The 24595-nt window shown below is 39.6% G+C and overlaps 3 protein-coding genes across 4 annotated transcripts; all 3 read right to left on the bottom strand.

Annotated features, from left to right (window-relative positions):
• Nucleotides 1–265: 265 nt before the first annotated feature.
• LOC139650639 (2-epi-5-epi-valiolone synthase-like) lies at nucleotides 266–4464 on the bottom strand. Its single transcript, XM_071527369.1, has 5 exons — nucleotides 4340–4464; nucleotides 2376–3006; nucleotides 1360–1599; nucleotides 547–799; nucleotides 266–351 (listed from the first exon to the last, which is right to left on the bottom strand). The coding sequence occupies exons 1-5, from the start codon at nucleotides 4462–4464 to the stop codon at nucleotides 266–268; spliced, it is 1335 nt and encodes a 444-aa protein (XP_071383470.1).
• A 3586-nt stretch (nucleotides 4465–8050) lies between these two features.
• LOC139650618 (myoD family inhibitor domain-containing protein 2-like) lies at nucleotides 8051–9546 on the bottom strand. Its single transcript, XM_071527340.1, has 3 exons — nucleotides 9468–9546; nucleotides 8593–8835; nucleotides 8051–8313 (listed from the first exon to the last, which is right to left on the bottom strand). The coding sequence occupies exons 1-3, from the start codon at nucleotides 9544–9546 to the stop codon at nucleotides 8051–8053; spliced, it is 585 nt and encodes a 194-aa protein (XP_071383441.1).
• A 780-nt stretch (nucleotides 9547–10326) lies between these two features.
• Nucleotides 10327–23126, bottom strand: LOC139650616 (forkhead box protein P1-B-like). 2 transcript variants are annotated; one of them, XM_071527337.1, is made up of 16 exons: nucleotides 23031–23126; nucleotides 19527–19667; nucleotides 15816–15953; nucleotides 15623–15712; nucleotides 15036–15156; nucleotides 14505–14610; nucleotides 14293–14400; nucleotides 13783–13870; nucleotides 13407–13484; nucleotides 13109–13304; nucleotides 12878–12954; nucleotides 12633–12734; nucleotides 12294–12421; nucleotides 12006–12069; nucleotides 11566–11732; nucleotides 10327–11394 (listed from the first exon to the last, which is right to left on the bottom strand). In XM_071527337.1, exons 2-16 carry the CDS (start codon nucleotides 19650–19652, stop codon nucleotides 11232–11234), a joined length of 1752 nt encoding a protein of 583 aa, XP_071383438.1. In that variant the 5' UTR covers nucleotides 19653–19667; nucleotides 23031–23126; the 3' UTR covers nucleotides 10327–11231. The 2 variants fall into 2 exon arrangements, with proteins under 2 accessions (XP_071383438.1, XP_071383439.1); XM_071527338.1 differs by lacking the exons at nucleotides 19527–19667; nucleotides 23031–23126 and adding an exon at nucleotides 17467–17570.
• Nucleotides 23127–24595: the final 1469 nt, after the last annotated feature.

Below are 24595 nucleotides of genomic sequence, written 5' to 3'. Positions count from 1 at the left end.
TGATGAGTATTACTACGTAATTACAATACTCCATGGGTCAATTCACAAGTTAATACACTGGAATAACAAAATTGTAAAGAGTAACTGAATATTGCAGCAATTTTCTGTTCAACTATGAACATTCAACACAAATCAATCAAAATTGAACTCCTAAAAATAATAAATTACAGGCCACAAAAGGTTGGACTCTACTGAAGCCATTGTTCTTGGTTCATATAGTCATAGATAAATAAAATTCAAGTGGCACATATCATGGTTGATGTTTTCATTTGTTTCCAGAAGAAGATAGCTCATCAGTCCATTTACAGTAAGCTTTGCAGAGGATATCCTCACTCATGTCATGGAAGATTTCTATAAAATCAATGACAAAAGATAAATAATAAATCAGAGCATATTACATGACAGACAAAATGTGATTTACTTGTATTTACTAAGCTCAAAACAAAAGATTGTTATGTGAAAGTCGTCACTCTTAAAGACTTGTAAGTGTGAGTAAAGGATAAACAGGTTGAAAACAAACACAGGTTTTATGATCCAGTCTCATACCTGCAGATCCTAGTCCTGTGGGGAGAGGCATCCTCAGAGAGCCAGCAGAGTGCTTCAGACGCTCGCTCAGAGCCTTCTGCACCAGGGCCAGGGTGCAGTCCTGGTGCCACACAGGCAGCTGCAGGCCCAGCATGCATTGGATGATGCGGGCCTTCTCCTCTGCTGTCAGCAGCCCCCTCTGCTGGGCCACATACACCATGAGGGACATATCGATGTTCACCGCCTCCCCGTGTAGCAGCGCTGGCAACACGCTCTGTGAGTGTGTGAAGAAGGTAGACGGGTTAGGAATATATACAGATTATGGATTTCTGTGGGAAGGGAAACTCTCTCAAAAATTCATCAGTAAATTTTAACTGTTTGTATCCACAATTAATGCTTATAGACAGTTAATGCTATATGTGTAAAAAACAGTTATAGGCTAGATATGACCTAATTAGTTTACCTTATAGAGCATTACGACTTGATTATAAATGGCTATCTATTATCTAAATCTCTTGATAAACTAGATCTACACTAGTTTTTAACAATTTCTTAAATAGTTTCTAAAGTTTATACTAAGGATTTACATTAGATTAGATAGATAGATAGATAGATAGATAGATATATAGATAGATAGATAGATAGATAGATAGATTAAAAATGTGTTTTAAAATTACATTATAACTAGTTTAAAAGGTTTTACATAATAGTTCAATTAAGTTTTGAGCAAATTTTTAGTTTACATAATTTAGAGACTTATTTAGAGACTTTCCATGGCCTGGTATCTCAATTCTTCTAAAATATATATAAATTAAATGTAAACTGCTTCTTGACCATTTCTAATTCAGGGCTGATCAGGTGACCAAAATCCACCAGCCTGTCCAGATCATCCTCCCACAGGTTGGGAGCCAGCTCCTCCAGCATGGTTTCTATGGCAATGCGGGTGGATGCTGTGGCGCTGTCCTCTTGTTCAGAGCGCTCGCTGCTCTCACAGGACTGCAGCTTGGACTGGAGCAGCGTCCCGCCCTCAGCCTCCAGCAGCTCAAACAGACCGCGGTGCTTCATCAGAGCCATCTGAGGTACAGTGGGATGATCGACACGGTTAGCTGGAGACAAAATGCTAAGTAAAGTGAATTAGAATGTCCCTTACCAAAGGACTGGGATGTGATAATCACTCACATGCATAAGAGGTTCTGTGGTGTTATGGGTGCAGGAGGCTTTCTGTACATGCATCATTCACAATCTGCCCCTAGTTTGGGGTTGTTGGCTAGTGGAAACCAATAGAGGCTTTGCAGTTAGGTCAGAGCTCGATCAGCCACAGCTTGCACCATCATGGAGGACCAAAGAAGGATTGGCTGTGCACAAAATAATGTATAAATATATGACCTGGTTAGAACAGACATATACAGTATGTCCATTTAGTAATGTTCCAAGTAATCCAATGAGTTGTAGCTCAGTTAGCCTGAGCAAACTGTTGGTTTTTGGCTTGTTAGCTAGCTAACTAGCCAGCAGCCTAATTTTGCAAAGCAACTGATGTAAATGTGAACATACAACTACTAACACTAACTTCTACTTGATATATTAGCTATTGTGCAAATTAAATTAGGCTAACTAGTTATATCCAAACACAAAATCGATCAGTGATGAAGTTATCAGTTCCAGTCAAAAAGAGCACAAACATCAACCAAGTCTATTCAATACTGTTTAGAGGGCCAAGTCATAAGTTTAGAAATGCAATCAGCTGTGCTCAGTCTTTGTTGCCAGGAACTGAGGACCTCCAACATGGCCGCCAGAGGTTGCATTATATCACCTACAGTACAAGCCCTCTATGTTCATGCAGTGATGAGCACCTTTAACATCTCTGCCATCCCGTTAGAGATCTGGCGCTGCGGGAGGGTTTGGATGAAAGAGCGATCTAAGAACGTTGCCACTGGTGGGATGTAACTTCCCAGCTTGTTTTTGCCCCCGGCAAAGTTGACCCCTGTTTTTGCCCCCACACTGGCATCAATGTAAGACAGCAGAGTGGTTGGCACCCGAATGTACGGAGTCCTCCGGCGATAGAGAGATGCCGCCAAGCCCACCACATCCAGACAGACCCCTCCACCGATGGCTATGATAGGCTCAGAGCGCCTGTCAATACCAAAGCTATGAACCTCCTCCAGGATCTTGGTCACTAGCTCCATACACTTGTTCTCTTCAGTGGTGGGCAGAGGGAGGATCTTGTGCACAACCGTTCTGGCCTCAAAGTACTGAGTAACTTGGGAGCCATACAGCTGATTGACAGTCTCATCGATGACAACAAAACGCTTAACAGGTTTGGAGTTACTTATCGTGTCTTTGAGTTTTTGATCTCCTAAATGACCCCATAGCAGTGTGTCATTTCTGGCATCCAGTATGTTTTTGCACTGGATAACTCTATAGGTGAATACGATGGGGCTGACCACTGTCCAGGAGAGTCCATGGTCTGACTTGTTCTCATAGCTGAGGATAATTCACAATAAAGCAATAGAAAGAAAACATACAATTAATATATATACCCCATCTTAAAGTTGGATGCAGTGTATGGTTAGAGAGGTACAGACAGAAACAACTGCTAACATGCCATTGTGATAGTTGAAAACAATGTGTGCATGTAGCCTATTAATTTCTATAATAATTAACATGTTTTTATTATATAGGGGTATTACATGGTTGATGTCAGTTCATGAGAGTACAAGTTAAAATAAACTTTTTTTTTTTGTTATGTTATGTTCTGTTATGTATCTTTTAAGAATTTCAGTAATCCGTAAAATCAGTAATCTACTGAAAAGCCTTCGACAATCTATAATTGAGTGCTTATGCCTGCCTCTGTGCAGTAGGGGGAGCTCGCGCTGTTTTCTTCACTCGTGATAAAGGCTTTAGTGAAGAAACACTGCGTCGAGTCACTGTGTCATTTTCTCCCCCTTTTCAGTGTTGCTTTTAATAGTGTTAAAATAGTTGTAGACTCTTTGTGTATATGTTGTCATCACAGGAGAGTAACTGTTGAGTGTTTTTGTGGTGTTTCCGTCGAGTTTTGCCTTTTGTAGATGAAGGGAGAATACTACAGTTTCTGTATCTTGTTACACTGTAGGCACATGAGAGGCGTACATGTTGCTAGCTCACAATGTTTGTTTTTGTGTTGTTTCTAGCATTTATAAAAGAAAATATATTTTGTAAGTGTAAAAAAAGAGTAAAAGCTTTAGTTAGACAATTATTTCATCCAAACTGAAACAAAAAGTAAACGTATGTTTATTTGGATTAGGAATGGAATATGTTTCTAGGATATTGAAAGTATGGAATGTATTGTCATCACTTCATAAGACTCGTGATAAAGGCTTTAGTGAAGAAACACTGCGTCGAGTCACTGTCATTTTCTCCTCCCTTTCAGGGGTACAACACCATCACATACTGTAACTCACTGTAAGCAATGTTCACACTGGAATGACCTCAGTGTCAAAAATAGAAAGGTATTTCAGCTCTCCCTGTCTAAGGAGCATTCTAGTGAACTTATAACCCATTCACGTCAACAAATTACAAATGAAAACGTGTTTTAATAAAGAGGGCAAATTATAGGCATGACGTTCGGTTGTTGAATATGTGATCTAATTTGTGTAACAGGTTAAGTACATTATATTGCCACTGAACATATAAACCTATTTGTGTTGGCAAGTTGTATGACTTAATATTACATATTGTAGAATAATCTCTCAAACTGAATTACAAAATACTTTTTTTTTTTATGCATAGTTTTTATGCAAAGCTTTGTCAGTCTCTCTCCATGCCTTGTCCTACTTACATTTTAGCAGCTGATGACCTTCCCTCTGCCTGCTGGCAGTGCTGACTATTTCGAATCCATGTTCCATTCACTTGAACCAGATTGAACTCTGTTTGTTGCTGGCTTGAGTTGTTATTTGAAAGCATGCTCTCAGAACATTTGTCTCCCATATTTTCAGCCTACTCTCTCACTCTCTCATGCTTGAAGTCAGTGAAACTTGACTGTGACCATGGCTCAACAGGTGCAACATGATCGATTTGAGAGGGAGAGTGTAGTCAACAGCTTTGAGACATACTAGTTGAGTCATTCCTACTATTCGGTGCCATTCAGCCTGGTTTACTTTCTATCAAAAAATGTAAAATTTTCCATGATTTTATTATTTAATCTGAAGGAGGGCTTGTTAAAATATAAGAAAAATATATTGGTCCAGCTCAGGATATTATGGTCTAATAATTTTGACCAAATTCTTCGTATGTGACATAGGCCAAATGTCCACCCTGTTACAAGACATTCTCATCTCTATTAATAAGTGTTTTGAATGCACAGTAATATTTACATTTTCTAAGAGCTAAAATGTCCTTTACTTAACCCTTCAAATATATTTTAACAAAGTATTCATAAACAAGCATTATCTTGAAAAAAGACTTGTTCTATTTTAAGGCACAATGTAATTTCAACACATTTCTTTTAGAGTAAAAAGGAATTTCAATGGAATTTGGTTCCATGTAGATGATTTTCCCACAAAGAATGTATGCTACTTCCTGAGTCATGTGACTAGAGGAATAGTCAGGGGGCGTGTTCAGGGGGACTTGCATCAGAGTAACAGGGGGGACAGTCGACTCAGGGAAACAACGTATTTTAAAAACTTTAAGCATTAAAAATGTATTAATAACAAAAAATAACATTTGGTGAGGAATATTATAAATACGGCTATACAACAATAATGAAAAATGTAGAATTTGTTTGATTTCTATTACTTATATTTGTAACTGAAGTTGCGCAAACATGATTGGGGACATGGCAGTTTAGCTTACTTGTGCTAAAATTAAAGTAATTATTTTAAATTTAATTAATGCTGGGTACATATCATTGTGTTCTATGGTAGAGGGGGGTTAACCATGTAAGACAAGCTTTTAGAAATAAGTATTAGCCAATTTTTACACAAAATATACCATAGTATGTCATGGGGACTCAAATGGCACCGAATGCTAGGAATGACTCAGTTACTATTGATTTAAAATTAAGAGTTAAATGTATTCCAATTAACCAAATACAGTAGCCGTCTCAATATTATCAATAATAAATTTGACGACCCTCCCACTCTCCTGCTCTGCTTGCGTGACGAATGGACGTTTGTCTGTCCTGCAGGAGCCTGGTGGGCGGGGTCGTCATCAGTGCCAATGGAGTGCACTTGGGCCCGGTGTACTCCTTGGGCTTAAAAAGCCTTAAGACATCAGTGTTGCTCCTCACCTATGCACACCTTTTGTTCTGTTCTTTTGGTTTGATGTAGTTTGTGTTGTTGTTTACTCCTTAGTTTTAGTTAATAAATTATTGTTATAACTTTTACTTTGGCGTATGGCTCCCTCATTGTTACTTCTTTGAGCAGGTTGTAACATACAGTATGGGGGCTCATCCTAAGATCTTGTACTCTTTGTTTTGCGCTCAGTTTGTTTTGTTTAACTTTGTCAGTCCTTTTACTAGCATGGTCAGTGAGAGGCTGCGCTGCAATGGTAGTGTTTTTGGGGAGTTTACGTCAGAGTGTTTGGTTTTGTTTGGCTCAGTTTGTGCTATGGCTTGGCTTACTGTTGTGTTCCCTCTGGTAAGTTTTTCCTGTTTCATTGGTTGCCTAGTAGAATGTATATGTGCCAGTAGTTTTGTTGTGTTTGATGAGGGGAGAGCCATCTCTGGTATCTGCCAGTGCTGGAGATGTTTGTTTGTGGGGACCTCGGTAAGTGGTGTATGGCCTTTGTGTAGCAGTACTGGTTTGGGTAGCCTGGTAAGTTTTGGAGCATTGTTAATTTCCCCTGCTAGGCATAGCAGCGTTTCCCCTTTGGGTTCACTGGTTTCCTTTTGGTAGTGTTGTGACGAACGGGGAAGGAACAGTTGTCTAGGGAGCATATCCCTGGTCTCGAGGGTTGTCGGCTTGCTGATTGCTTTTCTCGCACCAGCGGGTTTTAGTGCATAAATACCCACCACAAGTAGTCCCATGAAGACTAGGGTTGTCTGTAGCTAGTTACTGGTTAGGTAGCTAGTGGGGAAGCTCCGTTTGGGTAGGCTGCCCGACCATGTCTGCTGGGTGCACTGTAGCTATGTTTTGGTCCCTTTGGGTTCTTTGTAATTAGGCTTCTTGTTGTGGTTGTATTGTGGTTAAGTATGGCTCGTGTTGAGGATTGGGAAACTGTGTCTTGGTAGACATTGTGATGACGGTGTGAGTGTCATCTCTTTTGGGGTGGGAGTGTGTTGGTGAATTGATCATGTCTGGTCATCTGTCAGTATGTCTTTGATGTACAGTCTTGCTATTCTGTCTTTGTCCTTGAATCATACAACCTCAACATTCACCATGTTAAGGGACAGACAACATGGTGACGGTCATGCTGTCCCAGCCCTTGAAGCCTAACTATAATGTTTTTGTCTCTGGTTCCTGTTTTATCTCCTGTGCTGTTCTTACCCACTTCTTAAACGGCTGCCTAGGGACCGAGGTCCGCTGAGGATGAGGAAGAAGCGGGCCAGGGGCAGGCGGGCTGGAGAATTTATATGCATTTTGTAAACTTGTCTTTTGCTGATGTTACAGGGGTTCCCGGTGGGACCCTGTTTTTATGGAGGGGGGTGTGACGACGACTCTCCTGCTCTGCTTGCTGGTGCTGTGCACGTTTGTCTGTCCTGCAGGAGCCTGGTGGGTGGGGTCGTCATCAGTGCCAATGGAGTGCACCTGGGCCCGGTGTACTCCTTGGGCTTAAAAAGCCTTAAGACATCAGTGTCGCTCTCCTTCCTCACCTATGCACACCTTTCGTTCTGTTCTTTTGGTTTGATGTAGTTTGTTTACCCCTTAGTTTTAGTTAATAAATCATTGTTTTAACTTTTACTTTGTCGTATGGCTCCGTCATTGTTGCTTCCTTGAGCTGGGTTGTAACATACATTTTTACACACTGTGGGGCTGGTTTAAAGAAAGTAATGACAACAAATCAGTCAGCTGCTACCTAGTAGCCTATATGTTCTCTATGTGGACTACTGGATTGAAGTCATCTAGTTCTTCCAGCACATCCTCTGCTATCATCTTCTGCCTTCTCTCTGCTCCTTCTGTCCTCTCTTCCATTCTGGCAGGACTGCATGTGGACATTTGGGTACTTTGCATTGTAGGACCAGTGTGTCATAACAACAAACTAGGAGGCTGCCATCTCTCTGCACCTGGTCCATTTCTGGCATATTCTATGGGCTTTTTTTCTTTTAGAATAACAAGCAACTCTACCACTACAGAACATGTGACAATCAACAAAAGGCTGATATAAAGAAACCCTTTGTAGTGTGTGCGATTTATTAATAACATATTTGCGATTGACTTTACAGCATAAGAGAGCAATAAAGTGGAGTTGAGTTAAGTTGTTTATTGAGTATCATGCACTCTTTTTTTGAGAATTGTGATGTTAGGGACAAGACAGGCCTTTGGATTTTACAGCAGTTTGAATTGAGCTGATCCTGTGAGCAGGTCAGAGACGAAGACTGAGAGGGAACCTCTCAGCGATAGCAGATCTCTGATATCTCCATGGCCAGCTCCAGAAGTTCTGCTGTGTCCTGGCAGGAGCTGCAGCAGCCACAGTCCAGTTCCAGGTTGCAGCTGCAGCAGCCCCTTCCCTGCTGGTCCTTCTCACTGGATGCCTTGACGTATTTGTATGAAGGGAAGCAGCGGCTCATTGCCCTTTCACATGTGTCTGGCAGCATGACTAGTAAGTCATGGAAACGACAATGCAGACAGGCAAGCAGAATAGCTGCACAGTCATCTGGTGATAGTGACAAAGGACATCAAAAAGAGGAAAGAAATGGAAATCAATGAAAATGTTTAGCCAAAGACACAAATTGCATTTAATGAAATAGCAGCAGGACATCTAAAAATGTCATCTACTGCACCTTTGACCACAAATTAAATCAACTTCAGCACTACAACATTCATAAATTTGTTTTCAATATTAATGCTGCAGTGTCAGGGCTTCCCAATTTAATCAAACAATTTTATGTAACCCTTATAGCATTAACTGTTTTCCTGAAGAGTCAGGCAATACCTCCAGAGTCGGGCTGATACGAAGCATCAGAGGAAAAGCGACTGCTGCTGTTCTTATACTTGTCAGAACACAAGGAGAAACTGGATCCACCCCATTCACTGCCACCCAGGGGATCCTGGGAACTGAGATCAGTATCCAGCTTGTCTGGTTCCTGCTCTGAAATGGTGCTCAGCCTGCGCACACTGACCACCACCGACTTGCCCATCACTCTAGATGGATGGCCTACTGGCGTAGGGATGGATCCTTTAAAAGGACAATACAAGCAATACAGAAAAGATATGTTAAAAAGTAAATCCGAAGTACATTTTCTCATATTTCCATATCACTTTATAGCTTTCGTTGATATCTAGGCCATATTGCAGTCATGGAAAAGTGTGTCATGTGGATGGAGTTTTGTTATAGTCATTAATTTGATTGGATTTGACATCTTATCGATGTTAGAAGAATCCAATGTTGTCTCAACACCCAGTCCAGCCTCCATATGACAAGTTACTCAATCAAACCCTCTCCATGGCAGATTTTTAATTATTCAACGCACCATTAACATGCAGTACGTCAGGGAGGTGAGACTTGTAAAGTGCACAATAGAGGAAGCTTGCTCCATATAAATTCAATGAGGAGAGGTTATTGATTTGCAAGCTTTTATTTGGATCTAGTTTCCCGGCTTGAATGGGGCCAGAGGAAAAAAAATGTACTGTGTGAAAATGTACTCTCTCTCTCATGGCTATTCTAGACTACTTGGCATGATCAACATCTATCAATCAGTGATCAGTGCAAATCCAACTTCCCTACTTTCAGGATAGCAGTTAGTAACAATGCAATAGTTACTTGGCCTAATCAAACATGGAAACAATGGAATGAATGGAAAAACATACCCTCAGACACAGGACTCCCTGAGTTTTCAAGCTTGAAACAATCACCATCGTTTGCAGGATTCCTTGAAGGAGTTGTCATCTTATGCAGAGTAGAGTGAATGGAATATAAATGCAATGCAGTGCTTGTACAATGGCATTACAACATCCAAACCATGACAGCTCATTTCATGCAAATCTCAACTAGATAAGCACAGCGACCTGATAGAGTTGTCATCTTACACAGACAGTAATAACAGACTATCACTGCAACATGCTCTAAGTGCTAGGACTGCCTGAAGCATGCAAGAAAAAATAAGTTTACCCAACAAGGTGACTGTATGATGAGACAACAGAACTAAGATAGTTGGAGATAAACAAAAAGCAATGAGTCCTTAGTGAATTCTGCCCAATAATTTGCTTAGAAAAAAGTACCTGTCTGCACTGGGAACACAACAATCCAGCAGTGGAAACTGTAGCATCTGCAGCTGAAGCTCTCTGAGTCTGAGCTCATGCACCTCACATCATCATGCACACACCCACAGTGTGTGCAGACTCCACATCGATCAATACTGGCCAATGGGGAAGCACAAATCTACAAATCTATGATGGCATAACACATATAAGATTCACTCAATTATGCCATTAGGTCAATAGAAAAGCCTTGTCAAGCTAAAGGCTAGTTAAGAGCATTCATTCCTCATCAGACATCTGGATTAAGTAATTAATGACAGACAAGACTTACATAGAATTATCTTACCACTTGTTTTATTATCCTGCCTCAATGAGTGCTCTTCATACCACAATGGTTTTGTAAACCATTTCTTATCCCACATCTGTAGGCAGCAGACTGGTTTATCTGCAGAGAAGCAAAAGTGGACACACCACAATACGTTGGAAACTTTCCCTCCCAAACCATGCGTCTTCCATCCCCGTCCATTATGTGGTCATTACCATTGACCAGGAGAAGTGGGGCTATTATCACACGGTTAAAATACAGCATCAAGTCATAACTTAAACCGCCATACAAAACCATGATGAATGCCTAGCGCTACATCAAACCAGATCGAAGAGACATACACACATTTTACATGAGGAATTTATTACTCATAGAGATGTATTGGTTTACACTCATGGTAAGACTATAACATCTACCTTTACAAGCTCAATTAGAGCAATGTTCATGGTTGGGGTGAAAAAGACAGACAAATATAAAGAAGATACTTAATCTTTTTTTATCAATTGATTATATGTTAAGTACAAATATACCAGATCATGTTGGCAGTGTACATTTAAATTTTTAAAGCAACATTTCAACTTCCTCTACAAACAGAATTTCATATAATATTGTGAAAATTAAAACAAAATCAGGTTGTGTGGCCCCAACATAGCATGAAGCAGCCATACGTATAGAGGGAAAATCTTTCATTGTCAAGTGCTAACCATAAATATTCCCTTTCCTTTGGCTTCTCTGGTCATCATGGTCCTTCCGTGTACAGGTATAAAATAAGATACATCATGAGACTATGTTTTGAACAACAGACAGTTTCACATAGGCCTTTTTGTGGACTCACTCTACTGTACAGATAAGAATTCAGAGCTAGATTAAGAACACAAAATAACCTAAGAAATGCTGATAAATACAAAAAATATGTACTCCCCCCCCCCCCCCCAGAAGTAACATGTTTGGTTATGTAGATGAAGCAGTTGTTTTTGAGTCTTTTGGTAATAGAAAGTCACATAGGCTGTGAGCAGGGGGCCTTGCAGTGGAGAAGCTGGACCTCACAGTCAGAGAGAAGGCACACGGTCAAGCTGAAGGTTGGGCCTCTGTGGGCTGCCGTTGTCTTCATCTTGGTTCATCTCTGGGCTGTGACTGTGCTCATCTGTGCTCTCTGGAGACTCGTAGGGAAAATTCTCACAAATCTCCTCATCCTCCTGCTCCTCTTTTATGCTGGTTTGATATGCATGCAGAAAAAATATAGTGTTAAGATTTGTGATCACATTACATCACCACAGAGCCAAATACACTAAAATATACAAGGCTAAATATCTGTTAACAGGTAACTGAACATGGTTGGACGCAGAGCTGTGGCCCATTTTGGTTTCCGGACGTGACACTTACAAAGCTTGCGGAGGGGACTGTGTTGCACTGCTGTCACTTTGGTATCCGGTTCCATAAGCGAGGGCTCCGTTCACCTGCTCCTGGAGAACATGGGGCAGGGAGTGCATGGGGATGCTGCCCATACAGGCTGGATTGTATAGAGGGATGTTGCAGTCTAGACCACCACTCTGACAAAAAAAAAAGCAATTATTATACACCATTATTATTATACCACTGAAACAAGATTAAAAAAAAGAATTGGACGCATGTTTCCTACAGAAAGGAATCATGTTGCAAACATTTTATTTTTTAACATTTAAAAAAACAATGCACAGCTATGTCTGCTGTGCTCTCTATGCACCTTTCCCCCCTCCACTGTTACAGCCTTAAATTATACATCTTCTACATATCTTACTTCAAACTACGCTACCACAGAGTTTGAAATATTGCACTTCTCTTACCTGGGGAGCAGACGTGACTAAGCTCTGACCATGACGGTTCTGAGGGTTCTTCAGCATAGGGGATCTGTTGGTACAGCGCACAATGAAACAAGTTATACTTAATTTAGTGTTAACACCAGTCAGACCTGAGATAAGCATCATATTCTTATGACTTATTTAGGGTAAATATTCTGTGTGGTTTGGAGGCGGAGCTACAACGTCAAATAACTTTAATGTCATGTATCTGACTTCTGGTAATATCTAGAAACATTTGTGAGGGTGCTAGCTTTACGTCCATGTTACACCTACCCATTGCCAGTGGTTTTCTGGGGCCTTCTTCTATGGAACTCAATCTCATCCACTGTCCACACAGCTCCCTTCACATTTTCCAAACGGACAAAGCATTTATGGAGGCTGAGATTATGTCTCACAGCATTCTAGAGGATTATGGGAAAGAGCGAAATAAGGACCCGTCATCAACAGACCTTCGGGACGAGCGAAAGCCACTTTCAGATTTATCTTGCAATATTTATCACTTGTATCACATGTAAAATGCTAACACTAAATGTAAATGTCAGCTAAATGTGTCCATATGATATTCCTATAATTCACTGACATTAATATTCTTCAAAGCTGTAGAGTTAATACCTTCCAAGTAGCTGCATTGCGCCTGAAATATGCGAAGGTTCTTGTGAACCAGTTGTAGATTTCATTTAATGTCAGTTGCCTGCGAGGTGATTCAAATATTGCCTAAAAGAGATAGAATATACAAGAATTACTGGGGACAAAAAGACAACAGCAACATTCCGATTCAAAAAACTGAAACTGTCATGATGCAAATCTACACTATTTCAATATTTCTATGGCAGTGAAAGTGTAAAATGACACTTTACCTGTCTTATGAGCGATGCATATGTAAATGGAGGCCTAACTTCTGTGCTCAAGTAGAACTCCTTATTGTCAATGATATCTGTTTAAAGACAATGACAAACATGATTCATAAATATAACATCACCACGTTGCACTGTGTCCCAGTGCTTTCAGTCAGACCAGCACCTGGAAGCAGTAAAGTATCAAGCCCATGTGAATAACTGACTGGTAACAGTTCATGATACCATTGATACCTTGGCTCATAGACCTGCTGTATCGCCTCCGGACAGGGGTTCCAGTGAACATGCCATTAGGTGTGAGGACTGAAGGGGACTCAGACAGCGGTGTCAGGGGGGTGGAGGGTGCTGTGGCACTCTGGGACAGGCTCATAGGAGGAGGGCCTTTACCCAGTGTTGCCTGGGAGAAGGATATGTTAGATGCCAGATTCACCTGAAAAATAAAGAAGAATAAAAATAGTCACATCAGGAAAACTTCTAATATAACCACAGACAAAACAACATTTGTTTCATCGAAGGAAACAACTATACTTACAGGCTGTGCTGCTGGTTTGGGTTCAGACGACTTGAGATGAGCCATCATAGCTTGCAGTCGCTCTTTGTCCTTTTTCAACTATGTTAGGGGAGAAGACCAAAATGGAAGTTGAGAGGTAGTTCATGTTTTGTGTTAAATGACAAAATATAATAAGAATAAGTGTGAGAACTGCTTGGTTCCTGGCATCCTGTGAAGAAGTGTAATTATCCAAAGTTGTCACTTATGCTTCTAGGCCGGGTGTGAACATACACCACCATCCGTTTTTCACAGGCTTTTTCTTTTCAATGTAGAGTTTTAAAAATGGAAATGTTAGGTACCCCACACTACCAAACAATGGGTAAACTATCTTCACAACAGTAATAAACCAAAGATGTACCTGCAATTCCAACTGTTGGACCACTTGCATCTGCACACGGCACTGTGCTGTACTCTTGTCATCGAGTGTATGTTCGCTGTTCAGATGTCTGCAGAGAAACACATTAAAGTCAAAATCATTATATGCTCTAATGTAATTCATATAACAACATGTATAATAATGATATATGTAATTAATATGTATGTAATATATGTAATTAATGTAATAAATTTTGCAGAGACACAATCATAATGTCAAATCACCTTGGGAATAATTTCATTGTAACTAGGAAGACCTTGTTTTCATTTTTTGTGTGGTTTAAACTAAAATTGAAGGCCTGCACCACAAAAGGTAGACAACTTAACTGTGATAGTTGCTTAGCTTCTGTGTGTACATGCAAATGAGAGTGATAGAAAATGCAAATTTCATTCTTGAGTCCTTACTACTGTATATCCATGCCACTGCACATCCTGATAGACATGTGAATAAACATCAAGCCAGGTTACAGGCATGCAAGACTTCACCACTCACTTGAGAAATGCCTGAAAGTCTCCAAAGACTGTCTCACAGCCAGGCCATTTGCACATGCCGTTTCCATACAGAGGGTGGCTGTTCTGTGTGTGATCATCCAGTGACCCGCTGCAAAGAATACAACAGCACCATTAATGACATGACGGTATTGCTCTAGCACAAACAGGATATATAGAGATTAAGGTTTTGCCAGAGGGTAGAGGGTAAAGCACCTTTCTTTCTTCTTCAGGAGCGCAAGATGCCCGTTGGTGCTGGATTGCTGACAGGAAGACTCTCTTGTCTCTCCACCAGAGGACAGACTGATACCATTCTCACAGCCTGAAATTACACACACACACACACACACACACACACACACACACACACACACACACACACACACACACACACACACACACACACACACACACACACACACACACACACACACACACACACACACACACACACACACACACACACACACATACTATTTTAGCTATGGCTTATTAATGTCAACCAAATTAGCATGAGGTCATGCATGTTTTCTCCAGGTTAACACATTTTTGTCTTGTCCCGCATATATCAAACCACACCTAGAAAGGCTTTACGTTTGCAAATTTATATTGTGCCTTGCCTGAAAATGTCGTCAAGCACTAGCAGACACGACTATTAAACATACAGTTATTTCACTTAAGGGTTGAACTTCCTCAACAATAAACTCTTTGGAGAAATGCAGTAAAGGATGAAGGAGCGCAGCATACCCGGGGCTGCGGCGGGGCTGGTGGGAAGAACAGAGAGCAGGCCTTGCCTCTGCAGGTTGAGGAGATGTTGCTGCTGCACCTGAAGGAGCTGCTGCTGGATGGCCATCTGCTGGGCTGTCAGCTGTGACAGCAGGACGACAGGACACACACACACACACACACACACACACACACACACACACACACATTAGCCAGTAAACAACTTCCCAGTTCCCCGCAGAAGATACAATTTGTTCTGGGTTGGAGTCAATAGCAGTTTTGCTTCAGGAAAAGTAAGGGGATTTTCATCTAAAATTTTGAATAAGGGAATTTTTGTGTTTTCTTTTTGTCATTAATAATATCATGAAACAATTGAGAATGCATTCACTGCCTATGTTACTGCATTTTCCTTTAACTTTGAGAACTATCTGAATTGAATTAGACTTGTCATTAATTATATGACAAACTAATTAAGAATGCATTCACTGCCTGTTACAACATTTTCTTTTAACTTTGAGAACTATCTGAATTGAATTAGACTCATCTCTAATGCTGCAATTGATCACACTTGTTGCACAATAAATATTGCCATAATAATGAAGATTTACCTCTTGACTAACAATCCCAGTGTTCTTCTGTTGTAGCAGCTGTATATTGAGCTGCTCTTGCTGATTCTTGAAGACTTCTTGAATTTGTTGCTACAGACATGACAATAAAATTCAGTTAAGAAATATAAAAACACCGTGTTAAATGTGGATTTGTACAGGAACACACGCAACTTGACCAAACACACATATTTACCTGGTGTAGCATGAGTGCTTTCTGCTGCTGGAGCAGGACTTGGAGCTGCTGAGGATTGAGGATCTGCTGCTGTGGTGTCGGCTGCAGCTGCTGTGGAGCCTCTGCTGGAGGGGTCATCATGGATAGTGACGCTGGGACCTGCATCACCCACACACCAATACAGAGGGGGAAGTCAAAATCCATTCCACAGAAAAAAACAACCCACTCTCTGGTAGCCAAAGGCAAAAATCAAGTCAAATGAAATAAATTTACCAAGTGCTTTTCTCAAAACAAGTCTGTGAGAGAGCGCTTTATAGAGCAAATAAAAAAGGACACAAACATTCCAATTACAAACAAGAAAAACAACAAATCACAGTCACAAGATATGTAGGTTTTTCTCTCTCTCTCTCTCTCTGTGTGTGTGTGTGTGTGTGTGTGTGTGTGTTGCTACCATTGAGATTGAAAATGTTGGAAAGATGTTGAGGAAGCATACACACAGCCAAAACATTCATTGAACTATACTTGACTAAACCAGGAATCAAAAATACTAGCACCTCTTGGTCAAACTTAAAAATATATATATATATTTATATGTTCATTATCCCCACACAGTAGACTGGTCAGTTTAGCTTAACTGGGCACTGCTGTGGTTTAAACTAAAAATAAAGCAAACAGAAAAACAACAACACTGGGTGTCTTGGGGGAATTAGAGCTCCATCAAAACAACAACAACAGCCACTGCCACAACAACAACAACCTCTGCTAGGCATCCAGCAATTACCACACCCTCCCCCTGACTGTCAAGCGCTCACAGCTCTAGGGATGTTTACAGTAAACATAAACAGCGTAATCAAAGTTGCATAGAGATATAAATAATGAATAAAAAAGCATACAGAGCATGTTTACGAAAACAGAACTTGAGACTCGTATTTTAATTAAGGTCTGAACCACAAACAAACATTTCTCTCCAAGGCCGAGTCTGTTTTGGATCGGGTAAACAAACTGACAGCGAATTTCACAGAGGCTCTGGGCTAACAATAACAGATGATTGCTTCCGAGTTTGTCCTTTCTTATGAAATTCAATGCTGCAGAGGTGGCCACCAAAGCAATGAAAATAGGCCTATCCCACAGACAGAGCCAGTTGGCCCCTCTATTTTCCTGTGGACACCATCAACACAACAACAGACTTTGCCTAATCCCTGTTGCCATGGCAGCCAGCAAGTCCAAACATCTTCTGTTGTTGTTATTGTCGAAAGTCATACTAGTGAGCAACAGAGTGTAAACACGGATCTGTTCTCGCAAGACTGGTCTTGTGAACTCTGAGATGACTGACAGTGAAAAGAAAAGGCTGACAAGGCTTGCTGAAAAACAAATATAATGTGCCTTCCCTTCCCTGATGAGATACAATACAGACTAATAAATCCTGATTAGTGTAGCCTAGAAAAGAGTGGTAAATCATGCATAAAAATACACATGCTTGGTAATGCACTCAACCTATGACTTAACAGAATGAGATAAAATAACTAGAATACACACACAAGCACAGAGACATGTGATTAGGTTGCTTAATAGACACATATATGCCTTTCAACAAAGCAAATCATTAAATCCTGATTAAAAATAGCCTGCTAGCATGACCTCCCAATAATAATAAAGACAGAATCAGACAAACCTGATAATTTCCATTTAAAAGTATGTCTGGGGACCAATGCTGGGACGAGAACAAGTGCTGCTCAGCAAGAGTGTGCTGCCTGGCAGTCCGACAGAGCCTCGCTAACCTACTTGATGTGAGCATAAACAAAACTAACAAAATAACACTGATCCACCCGCCCAGCAGGAGTTCTGCTCTCCCTCCCCCTTCAACAGAGCTTAACCTAACCCCCCGCCCCACATCCTTCTTCTACAGCATAAATATGAATAGGCATACAAACAGTGCAGTTTGGAGAAGATGAGACAGACGAGTTGAGAGGTTCAGAGGTAGTTATTTTTTTATATGACAACAAAACAAAGCCGTCTCAAGAGTGCCCTAAATTCTCAAATGAAAGTAAGCTATGGGTCCAGAGTCTACTAGATATACTAGATATGATGTTTGGATATGAGACTAGGGTCTGGTTATACCGGCTGCACATAAATTCAAAATGTAGCACAATTATAAACACAACTACTTAATACATTCTGAGTCACACATTACTAAAATAGAGCAGTTGCACCACATAAATTAGTAACCTTAAGAACAAGTATTTGCACAAGCCCCTATGCAGCTGTAAGGCTCGTATAAATGTTACAAACTTATACAATTGTACTCACCAACAGAAAGATACATTTTTCTGCATACAACATCATTTTTTTCAATATTTTCATGCCATTTTGCAACCCAATAAGCAAGCTAACAAGAGAGGCAACCATAACCATAGGACTCTATATATATATATAAAAATCTTTCTTTTTTTGGTGCATTTTTTAAAAAAAATGTTCCGATGTATCTGAATAATTATATTGTGCATTCCCCATTATGATTCTAAAAGTGTTTTTTGTATTTGTTTTTAGCACTTTTCCTAACAGCTAAAACTGAAAAATAAAACTCTACCTGTATATCCAGAATGTAATGTCATGCAAAAATCTACTCTATGATAAATTTTATATATAGTGTGTTATGCTTATGATTTTAGATCAATATAGTTCAATCAATTTTTTTATAGAACTCTTTTCTAAAGCTTGAAACCAGAAAACCGGAGCTTTAATTTGAGAGACTACTTAGAGCTTGACAATAAATTACAGAATTTATGGACTCATAGAATCTCTACTTGAGCTTAAAAACACATAAACATAAAAATAAAAATGTACATAAAAATAAGCTTTCTGTCACTAAAGCACTTAGAGGCATGAGCCATTAAACCACCTTGGGTACCATAATAGTGCCCACAAAATTTTGCCTTCCATTCACTGCCAATGCTCCAGGATTTGTTTCTTAATGGCATCATCATGAAAGTCTTGGCTCGCTTGTGTCTTGGTTTGAAATTCATCCATCTTCAGAAATCAAGACCGAGTGGGCCAAGATCATAACAAAACCATTTTGCTGTTTTTTTTATGGTCTTCAATTTCACCAAAGTTTTAAAAAAATCCAGTCATGCTTATCTTGACTAACTGTTTTTCAGAGGATTAATCATTTTTCTGTTTCCATTTGTAAAATCAGCAATAAAACAAATCCCACTACATTGAGAATAGTAATATTCTCAAAACCACTGGATATGCACAGCGTTATCACTAAACCTATAATATTTTTACATTTATCAGTACACAGGATATGATGTTACTATCCCCTGTGCCATAATCCATGGTGAGCATTCATATAGAGGCCCGATTCAGAGCTGAACAGAATGATATACTACCATGCAAATGAGGACTGTAACAAACATCAGGCTATATAGTCATAAATCTACAGGACCATTAGACAGGCAGCAGCAGTCAACAGCTACCTGCTCTAACCTTCAGGGTAAGTGTGTGAGCATTACTACCAAATAATGTTAACATAAGGCCAACCAAGTACTTTTTCGAAAAAGCTCTATTTAACCCTCTATCTAACCCAGCAGTTCTTTAAACACTTACACTTCTTACCAATAGCCAGTCCTACATACTATAGTTGTTACAATGACATTTTTGAAACCGATGCTAATTTGATGCAGGATAAACCAGTGAAATAGTGTTGATCTGGTGCAGCTGGGAATGACTGACCCTGGGTTCCTCTGGAGGAGGAGTCTGGCTGTTGCTCAGTCGATTTTCATTTTCAGTATTACTCCCGTTCTCTGTCTGAATAGCTGGGCTGGCGTGGCTTGTCTGATCTGACCCAGACTCATGCATCTGGACTTCACTGACCTGGGAAAGGAAATGTGCAAAAGTGCAAATTAATACAACTGGAAAAATCTGTACAATCTAAAGAAATATAGAAAGCAGACAAACCTTATATCTTCCACCTTCTGGATGTTTTCTTACAAGGCTAGTACTACAACACAGTTTCATAAGATAGGTCCATTCCCCACGCACAATTAAACAGCCTTATCCAATATATCTCTGGAATGGGCCTATAATGTAGTCATCCACATGTGAAAAAAAACTTTACTGTTGTATGACAGTGTTTACAGCACTAAAAGTTAAGCTCTACATTTGAACAGTTCTCCCCACAAAGATAAACATTCTCCTCTACAAGTGAGAGAAGAACACGCTAGGTCTATTTGTTGAATAACCGATTGCTGCCATGACTACTGTAAACACAGGGGCCCTGGGTCCGTGTTTATGTGCAAACACATCTTCCTTCTGGAACAATTTACCATTAACCAGGTGGTGCGATAAACGGCTCTGGCAGGTAGTACAATGCAAAAGTAGGCTTTTATGTATACAGCTTGGGAGTGTTAGAGTCAAAAGCTAAGCAGCATAAACAAAAGTAAATAAAGAAGGCAAACAATTAATGTGAGCTGATGGAAATCTACAGGCAGAAACTGTTGGTGGGTGATCCTGCACCGATATGAACAGACCGCTTTGCCTCAAGAATAATGTTATAAGTTTTAAGTATAGCCTACCATCATTACCATAATATAAAAATCAACTGAGTGTAAGACATCCTTAAAAGCCAGCATAAAAAGTTAGCCTAAATTTGACGAATAGCTCAGTAAGAATCAAGAATATCTTATCAGTTTCAGAGAAACTGATTCGGACTAAAAGGACAACTCAACTTCTTGAAATCTCTCTTAAAATTGTACAAACATTTAGCTACAAACAGGAGAAAAACAGTTTAACGGATATTTCCTGTTGTTCACAGTGATTGACAGATGGCGGTTTAGCCTAAGGGTATTCTATGCACTATATGAAAAAATAAATAAATAGTTTAGTTAAAAAACTAAAATAATCCTTATACTGCCCATGTTATCTAATAACTGTTAGTCTCTAGAAAAATAACTATCTGAATATCTCATGATGAAAGGATTTTTACTTTGTTAAAGATATTAAATAGTAGATTAGGTCTAACAACTGATTGATTGAGAGCTCTATAACATTCTCATTGAGACACTTTTTATGTAGACGGTTAAAATGATCCTATATCTTGCTGATTCAAACCCAAACCTATCCTGTCAAAGGTCATCAGTGTTGAGGCTAGCATTCTGTTTACTTTTGGTTTCAGGATTATGTCTATATAGACAAAGAGCAGTGTTTCCTGTATAACTTTTTGTCCGTGTTGGGGATAATTTCGGTTGCAAGACCCACATTCACTCCTGTGCCCATTCCAGATCAGTTCCAGAATATGTTATACTTTTTAAAAAAAAAGTTTTTATTTTGATACTACTATCATGATAAATGGACAGTTGTACTGCAATGCAACTGTATTTTTTTTCGGCAGGCTAAGAAATAAACCCATATGATGAATTTTCGGTTGTATTTCCATTTTTATCGCTGTGGGGGCCACTGCTGTTCAATGAATGTAAAGGAAACACTGCAAAGCGGCCTTATGGCAGAGCAAACAACATCCTCCTCCTCTCTCCAGGTAGACTTCAGAGTTGTTGTTTTTTTTTTAGAAAACTAGTGTTATGCAAGGCTATCTCACAGCAACTTTAAGTAAAATGTACCATCAAAATGGCCAAGATTACTTAGAAGAATAGCATAAACCATGAAATCCCCTTCAATAATAAAAGTCACACTCTTGAATAAATGATGCTTAAATACTGAAAAAGCGGATATACATGATAAAACAAATTCATTAAATTATCCACACTTTATCATAATGAACTTGAGGTCTCTGTGTTAACATTTGCTGACCAAGTACTAACACGATACCGAGAGCCAATTTTAAGACTGACAACAACAGATTTTGACAATGATATCTGTAATGTAATTAAATAAAAAACACAATTATTTTTTTTGCAGTGGAATTAAACATAATGTCAGCATAATCAAAAACATTCTACTAGTACTGACTGAGCATTTATGACCTTTACCAATACCAAATTTTTCAGTGTGGAAAAACTGGACTGGACCCCTGCTATTGACTCCTTACTTAATTACTAAATGGTATTAAGAAATTTCACCATGTACACCGTATTGTTGCCGACATGTTGTTTCCCAACATCCAGTCAGTGCTTGCCCAATATTTATGGCCTGTTCACTTTCTCCTTGCCTGGATCCAAGCCGTCTAATTGTTTTGACATGCCCACAACCAATTTAGCAAATTCTTAGGTGGTTTGGAGGTCTAACACAGCTTTCTTCTCGGTGGCCTGATAATGATCACCAGTGCAATCATTCAGAAGCAATGGACTGACTCAACCCATGTAAATCAAGATTTTAGATTACAGGAAGATCTAATCTCTGCTAAATTCAGTTTGAACAACGGTCTCTAGTTTTGCATAACTGGAAACTACCAGAAATGCCAAGTTTCGCAATGAGGAAAAATGTAGGAGGAAATATGAAGAAAGGACACTTTAATCAGATTTAAGGGGTAACTTCTGTCTCCTTGACAGACAACGAAAGTCCACTCTCAGTAACGTTATCTCACCGTGAACGTGTACAACTGGGTGCGACGTGTCCGATTAAGAAACACTCACTTGTCTGGTGGAGTATTTGCAAGTACATCTACCTATCAATCCTATTACTAAGTGACATATAGGAAGTTGGGTTCAAAATCAATAATGTTACACCGACCACCTAAGCACTGTGCACATCTGACCAGTTCATGATCCACTAGGCCAAGACATATAACGTTATACTCATTTAAAAAAACATCTGATGTAGTGTTGGTGGGTAAAGCCATGCAACTTATCCTGAAGTTGACGTTATAACACCAGTAGAGTCGTTATCCAGTTACATTTGCCATCTGGTCTGAGCTAATTAAGATTTGCGTTGGTAGGACTTGAGCCTCAACTTGAGGTGGAGATGCGAAGAGAAAACCAGAGTTATATTGTAACGGAATAAAATGTGTAGTGACGACTAGCACGCCAACTGTACAGCTCATTTATATATGCGTTGTCCTTTGTTAACCTCGGTTAGCTAGACTAGAAAACAGTTTTCGACCAAACCTTGCTGGTAACGTTTACGTTATCAGTACAACAAAAGCTAGCAGCCTCACCTAACGCTAGCTTACAGCAAACGTTTCTCTCTTTCCGTTGCTTCACCACCCGGTGATATAACAGTGAAGCGAAATTAGAAATTCACTCAAACGAGTTTCGGCGCACTATTGAATTAACATTTACTTACCGATAAAAAATGTGGACAATCTTTAGGTCGGGGTGGTGTCTGGAGAGTAAACCTCGGAGCAGAGCCTTGTTAGGTAGCCAGCTAGCCACAAGTTGCTAACAGAAGAAGGCGGGGCTTAGGTAAAAGTAAACAATGGTGACGTCATGCTCACATGCGGGACGGTTTCAGATCGTCTTGAATCTTGACGCAACTCCAGGGAAACTAGAGCTCGCAAAGCGTGTTGGGCTGCCTGCCTGTCACTGGAAAAAGTAATGCATTACTCTTTACTCGTCACCTATTTCAAAAGTAGTGTAATTGCTTTATTAATTATTCCATTGGAGCAGCAATTCCTTACACTACTCGATATATTACTTATATTTACACCCTCAACGTTCAGCTACCTCTTCTGACTATGAACTGATCAGGGATCCATTGATGTCCAATGTCAATGGGACAATGTTTCATCTGGGACCACTCTCACCCAGAGAAAGTAGGCTACAATTTCTGCCCTTTCACATCTAAGCTTTAGGGTGACAGGATAATACAAATGAATTGGGGGAGGGAGGTGGGATTTCGTTTTCGGCTAATTTTGATATTTAGAGGGGGTGACAAAAGTATAACGACTTTTTCTTACTGGTAAGAATTAGTAATGATATTAGTATTTAAATAATAGTCCGCTACATTGCAAGTTATAGGAAAAGTAGCCTAGTGGCATCGCTGTAACTTGTTATTGAAGCTTTAATGATAATGATAGAATTAATTAGGATACAGTGAATCAAGGTAAGGTAGAGATAAGCAGCATCTTTGATTTGCTACCAATATTTTTTTTTTTTACAGATAGGCCTACAAGGATTGCGGTTACCCGATTCACACATGGAGGGCGGCTATACAGTCCAATGCAAGGGCTTATGTGCAGGCCAGGGTGAGCAAATCTTCTCTCCCTGTATCACAGACCTACTGAAGCGTATTGCATTCACCAAAGAAAAAAAATCGGAGATGTAATTATGACTTCTGTATCTCATAATTATGACTTAGGATCTCATAATTATTATATTATTATTATGAGATAACTTATCTCGTAATTACGAGAAAAGAATACTTCCGGTTTGGGCGTTTAGCCTTCAAAATAAAAGCGCAAGATTTTAAACGTAGAAATACTGTTTTAAACCAATTACCTTGGACTTACTCGTCAAATTCAATAAGTGAGCACCCATATTAATGTTTTATGTCATAATAATAATAATGAACAATGCCATAACATGTGCCATTCTTAACTATATATTATTCTGACATTTTCTGACTAAATTGGACGCTGTACAATTTACCTTTCATTGTAACAGCACGAGTTCTATGTCAAAACACTCCTGCAGAACTGAACTTTCACTACACAGTAACATTTAGGCCCAAGTGCTTGGAAAAAAAAAAAAAGTCATGGCAGGCTCTCAAAGTCAGCCATACTGCAAGTGTAATATATGCAGCGTTTACAGTTACAAATGGCAGATATTATGGCATTGTTCATTATTATTATGACATCAAACATTAAAATGGGTGCTCACTTGTTGAATTTGACGATTAAATACAAGGTA

The sequence above is a fragment of the Centroberyx affinis genome, unplaced genomic scaffold, assembly GCF_046629955.1.
Source record: "Centroberyx affinis isolate AG114_WGS23_722 - 3 ecotype Tasmania unplaced genomic scaffold, CSIRO-AGI_Caff_v1 ptg001521l_1, whole genome shotgun sequence".
NCBI lineage: Eukaryota > Metazoa > Chordata > Actinopteri > Beryciformes > Berycidae > Centroberyx > Centroberyx affinis.
The sequence above is the reverse complement of the archived record's forward strand: the minus strand, read 5'-3'. Positions and strand labels throughout refer to the sequence as shown.